Source organism: Ailuropoda melanoleuca, chromosome 10 (assembly GCF_002007445.2).
Source record: "Ailuropoda melanoleuca isolate Jingjing chromosome 10, ASM200744v2, whole genome shotgun sequence".
NCBI lineage: Eukaryota > Metazoa > Chordata > Mammalia > Carnivora > Ursidae > Ailuropoda > Ailuropoda melanoleuca.
In genome coordinates this window covers 55,698,071-55,704,070 of record NC_048227.1, presented here as the reverse complement: position 1 = coordinate 55,704,070, position 6,000 = coordinate 55,698,071, and the positions used below count along the sequence as shown (strand labels likewise).

General features: G+C 45.9%; 1 protein-coding gene across 1 annotated transcript in view; it reads left to right on the top strand.

Moving 5' to 3' along the window:
• The first annotated feature begins 6 nt into the window (after positions 1–6).
• PREP (prolyl endopeptidase) overlaps positions 7–6,000 on the top strand; it is a 124,120-nt gene continuing 118,126 nt past the window's right edge. Inside the window, 1 exon segment of the mRNA XM_034670908.1 lies at positions 7–82. Coding sequence (XP_034526799.1) covers positions 38–82 — 45 coding nt within the window. The 5' untranslated portion in view covers positions 7–37.

Below are 6,000 nucleotides of genomic sequence, written 5' to 3'. Positions count from 1 at the left end.
TCCGCGCCCCCACGCTGCCCCCCGCCCGTCCCTGGCCATGCTGTCCTTCCAGTACCCCGACGTGTACCGCGACGAGACCGCCGTGAGTACCCCAGCCCGCGCCCGCCCCGCTGCCCGCCGCGGGTGCCGCGTCTGCCGCCGCCCTCAGCTCCTCTCCCCGCAGCCCCTCGCCCCCTGCGTCCGTCCCCTCCCCCTCGGCCTTTGTTTGCGAGAAACGGGCCGGGGGCGCCGGGCTCCTCCCGAGCCGCGGGGGCCCTGGTGGCCGACATTGGCCGCCTGCTGGCGGCGGAGCCTGGGGTCAGCCGCCGTTTGGCCGCCTCCTAAAATCAATGGGGTCAAGGGCAGACGCCCAGGTAGGAATGGGCGTTTTGCGGAATTGGGAAGACAGAACGTGTCACTGCTTTTTGGCTGGAGGAGGCTCTTGCTTGAATATGGTGGTAGGAGAAAGTGTGTATGTGTGTGGATGATGTAAGATTTAAAACAAAAGCAAACTTTTTAAACTTCCAGATTTAAAATCCTTAAGAGTTGAAGTTCATTCATTCGATTTTAAAAACGTGTGTTGAGCGCCTGCCCTGCCACAGGCCGGGTGCAGGGCGTTGGGCGCTGGGGATGCAGAGACAAGACAGAGTAATGGGGAGGGTGGAGCAGTGACCCCATAGGGTTGCAGTGCTGATCCAAGTTTTCCTAAACAAGAAAAGGAGTTAATGGGGGTGAGAGGAGGCCTTCAGAAGGGAGAGGGGATGGCCTTTTTCAGAACGAGTTTGTTTTGCTTAGTGGAGGGGTTAGCCATCATTTACATAAGCTGTAGATTAGCTCAGGGTAACTGTTGAGATCTAGTGGGTGGAAATCTGGGCAAACACGCTTTTGTGTAAAAATTAATTTGGCATCTTAAGAACTGGAGTGAATCCAAACGTTGTGGGCATGATTTTCTTAGGAATAGCCAAATTTCTCAGATTACTTAGAATCAGAATAAAAAAAAATTTGTATACATACATTTGTTTTTTTCCTGCTTCCTCTGACCTGATTTATGCCAGAAAGTCTGTACTTCAAAGCACATTTCACTTTGGGTTAAAAGGTACTGAGACTTTTGAGTAAAGGACATATTGTTTCAAATTAAGACTTCGAAGTGGCACTATGCATTCATGGTTTCTTTGACCAGTGGCCATCTGGTAACCATGTTTTCTCAGTCTATTCAGCTGCCTGCTTATTAAATTTACCCCAACAGCCCGAGAAGCTCTATTCCTGTGTTTCCTTTGTGTATGGGAGTAAAGTGATCCTGCCGGGAGTGGAAAAGAGGACAGACCAAGTAAGAAGACCTGAGTGCTAGTTCTGGTTTTGCTGCTCACTAGCTGGATGCCTTTGGGGAGATCACTTATCTGTTACAGGCCTTCTTTCTCGTATATGAAATATTAGTGCTGGCTTGGCTAGCCACAGGGCTTAGGACTTAGGTTTGCAGTTAAGAATCTCGTCATTCATTTATTCACAGGGCTATTCTAGCCCTGCAGTGTGCCAGCCTTTAGCAATTGGAAAACATGTGAATATCTCAGTTCAGTTCTTCAGGATCTTTGAGTTTTCAGGATGGATAAAAATATAAAGAACTATCTAGTATGTGGCTTGATGAGTTTTAGATTTGTTTTGTTTTTAGTGGGGATCGGTTCTTGCTTAGTTTTTCCATTTGGGTCACCAAAGTCCTGCAGTTCTAGAAAGGGTTGAGTGAGGATTTTATGAAGACATCAAAAAGATTGTGAACAATTAAAACAGTAACGAAAAATTAACTCAAAAGGTGCCATGGATTTTAATATTCTCCAGTTCGTTCTCACCAGAGAACTCATGAAAACCCTAAGCCTCATGGACAGGGGAATATAGCTCTCATCCAACTTGGACCCTACTGTGTGGCTCCCAGTGTGTTTATCCCAGCCCTGATAGCCTACATGGGGTGTCTTTTTTCCTGTGACAGAGTCTGATCACCAAACCTTAGGCTAGACTTAACACATTTACTCAGATTGTAGCCTTGATTTCTAGGATGGTTTTGTCTTTCTCCAGCAGGTGCTAGAGGCTGCTGCAGCTCTCTCTCTCTCTGTCACTTGAACATCTTTCAGCCATATACGAGGCAGTCTTCTGCCGAACTGTGGGATTGGAGTGTGCAGCCGTTTTTGGTGGATTTCTGCCCTAATGAGCAGAAATATGGAAACCATGACACTTCCAGTGTAATGCCATCGTCCATCCCCCCATCGTGTTGCTGTCAGGAAAAATTCGGGCCTGCTACAGGGGTTAGAAGAGTGTGTAGGGTGAGTGGAGAGCACAGAGGAGAATGGGATTAATTTCCATCAGGGGAAAGAGATCATATGTGAATTGAGCCTGGAATTTGGCCAGTTGGATAAGGTAGAAAGGACATTCCTGGCTGCGTGACCAAAATAAATCATAGTTATGTAGGGCTGGACAGTTGTGGACTTGCACTTGTTTGTAGGATGGCAGGAAGGCCATTGGCCATTATGACCATCCATGGGTGGATAAGCTTAGATGGGGTCTGGAAAGGGGGGAAAAAAAAAAGTGGTCAGATTTGATGGGCTCTGCCTACTGTGTATCGCACTCTGCAATTTACCCTGAAGTCAGCAGGTTAGCTCTTGAATAGTACAACTAAAATATTGAATAGTAACAGTGCCTTATCAGGGCTTTATTTTTAAAGGCTTTTGAGGAAATGAGGAATGGCTGGGAAGCTTAGATCAGATAGAATCAGACACTGCACAGCTTGAGTTCAGGGGATNCGCCGGGCTCCTCCCGAGCCGCGGGGGCCCTGGTGGCCGACATTGGCCGCCTGCTGGCGGCGGAGCCTGGGGTCAGCCGCCGTTTGGCCGCCTCCTAAAATCAATGGGGTCAAGGGCAGACGCCCAGGTAGGAATGGGCGTTTTGCGGAATTGGGAAGACAGAACGTGTCACTGCTTTTTGGCTGGAGGAGGCTCTTGCTTGAATATGGTGGTAGGAGAAAGTGTGTATGTGTGTGGATGATGTAAGATTTAAAACAAAAGCAAACTTTTTAAACTTCCAGATTTAAAATCCTTAAGAGTTGAAGTTCATTCATTCGATTTTAAAAACGTGTGTTGAGCGCCTGCCCTGCCACAGGCCGGGTGCAGGGCGTTGGGCGCTGGGGATGCAGAGACAAGACAGAGTAATGGGGAGGGTGGAGCAGTGACCCCATAGGGTTGCAGTGCTGATCCAAGTTTTCCTAAACAAGAAAAGGAGTTAATGGGGGTGAGAGGAGGCCTTCAGAAGGGAGAGGGGATGGCCTTTTTCAGAACGAGTTTGTTTTGCTTAGTGGAGGGGTTAGCCATCATTTACATAAGCTGTAGATTAGCTCAGGGTAACTGTTGAGATCTAGTGGGTGGAAATCTGGGCAAACACGCTTTTGTGTAAAAATTAATTTGGCATCTTAAGAACTGGAGTGAATCCAAACGTTGTGGGCATGATTTTCTTAGGAATAGCCAAATTTCTCAGATTACTTAGAATCAGAATAAAAAAAAATTTGTATACATACATTTGTTTTTTTCCTGCTTCCTCTGACCTGATTTATGCGAAAGTCTGTACTTCAAAGCACATTTCACTTTGGGTTAAAAGGTACTGAGACTTTTGAGTAAAGGACATATTGTTTCAAATTAAGACTTCGAAGTGGCACTATGCATTCATGGTTTCTTTGACCAGTGGCCATCTGGTAACCATGTTTTCTCAGTCTATTCAGCTGCCTGCTTATTAAATTTACCCCAACAGCCCGAGAAGCTCTATTCCTGTGTTTCCTTTGTGTATGGGAGTAAAGTGATCCTGCCGGGAGTGGAAAAGAGGACAGACCAAGTAAGAAGACCTGAGTGCTAGTTCTGGTTTTGCTGCTCACTAGCTGGATGCCTTTGGGGAGATCACTTATCTGTTACAGGCCTTCTTTCTCGTATATGAAATATTAGTGCTGGCTTGGCTAGCCACAGGGCTTAGGACTTAGGTTTGCAGTTAAGAATCTCGTCATTCATTTATTCACAGGGCTATTCTAGCCCTGCAGTGTGCCAGCCTTTAGCAATTGGAAAACATGTGAATATCTCAGTTCAGTTCTTCAGGATCTTTGAGTTTTCAGGATGGATAAAAATATAAAGAACTATCTAGTATGTGGCTTGATAAGTTTTAGATTTGTTTTGTTTTTAGTGGGGATCGGTTCTTGCTTAGTTTTTCCATTTGGGTCACCAAAGTCCTGCAGTTCTAGAAAGGGTTGAGTGAGGATTTTATGAAGACATCAAAAAGATTGTGAACAATTAAAACAGTAACGAAAAATTAACTCAAAAGGTGCCATGGATTTTAATATTCTCCAGTTCGTTCTCACCAGAGAACTCATGAAAACCCTAAGCCTCATGGACAGGGGAATGTAGCTCTCATCCAACTTGGACCCTACTGTGTGGCTCCCAGTGTGTTTATCCCAGCCCTGATAGCCTACATGGGGTGTCTTTTTTCCTGTGACAGAGTCTGATCACCAAACCTTAGGCTAGACTTAACACATTTACTCAGATTGTAGCCTTGATTTCTAGGATGGTTTTGTCTTTCTCCAGCAGGTGCTAGAGGCTGCTGCAGCTCTCTCTCTCTCTGTCACTTGAACATCTTTCAGCCATATACGAGGCAGTCTTCTGCCGAACTGTGGGATTGGAGTGTGCAACCGTTTTTGGTGGATTTCTGCCCTAATGAGCAGGAATATGGAAACCATGACACTTCCAGTGTAATGCCATCGTCCATCCCCCCATCGTGTTGCTGTCAGGAAAAATTCGGGCCTGCTACAGGGGTTAGAAGAGTGTGTAGGGTGAGTGGAGAGCACAGAGGAGAATGGGATTAATTTCCATCAGGGGAAAGAGATCATATGTGAATTGAGCCTGGAATTTGGCCAGTTGGATAAGGTAGAAAGGACATTCCTGGCTGCGTGACCAAAATAAATCATAGTTATGTAGGGCTGGACAGTTGTGGACTTGCACTTGTTTGTAGGATGGCAGGAAGGCCATTGGCCATTATGACCATCCATGGGTGGATAAGCTTAGATGGGGTCTGGAAAGGGGGGAAAAAAAAAAGTGGTCAGATTTGATGGGCTCTGCCTACTGTGTATCGCACTCTGCAATTTACCCTGAAGTCAGCAGGTTAGCTCTTGAATAGTACAACTAAAATATTGAATAGTAACAGTGCCTTATCAGGGCTTTATTTTTAAAGGCTTTTGAGGAAATGAGGAATGGCTGGGAAGCTTAGATCAGATAGAATCAGACACTGCACAGCTTGAGTTCAGGGGATGCGGCCATCAGACCACCCCACTTGTAGGGGATGGTCTTGTAGAAGAAGTAATGGGGCAAGAGGAGTAGGGTGGTGGCCCTTGGCTCCTGGGATTATCCTGGAAAGAATCCGTTTCCTATCCTGGTGAAAAATGTCTGCTGATTAATTGACCTCAATCTGCTTTAGTTGGTAATGCTGGTACCAGGAAGATGGAGCTGTTTTCTCAGAGGTAAACACCATTCAGGAGGCACTGCGGGGTTCTGAGTCAGGGTCCAGGTGTGGACCTGCCAATTTACATCTGGCCTGGTTCATTAGCAAGAGATTAAGTCCACAGGCTTTGGGGTTGGCTTATATAGAGGTTCTACTCCTTATTAATCATCAGACTTCTGTTTCCTCACCTGGAAAATGGGTTAGTAAGAGCCTCTCCGTGAGATACCGTGGCTGAAATCTGTGGCACGGTGTTTAGTTCACCGTGATCTCCAAGCGAACAATAAGTTTGCAGCCTTTATGCTTGCTAACCTTTGTGAATTGCATTCCGTACTCTGTAAAATAGGAATATCATCCACCCTCTCACAAGTTTGCCTTAAAACACTAGGCACAACAGTGTGGATAGTGAGCAAATGTTCACTGCTTTGGATCTAGTATTAGGCAAAACTAACATGATTTCCTATTTTTTTCTGCTTTCTTATGACAAGTTAAGTTTATGGAAACGTCTGAGTT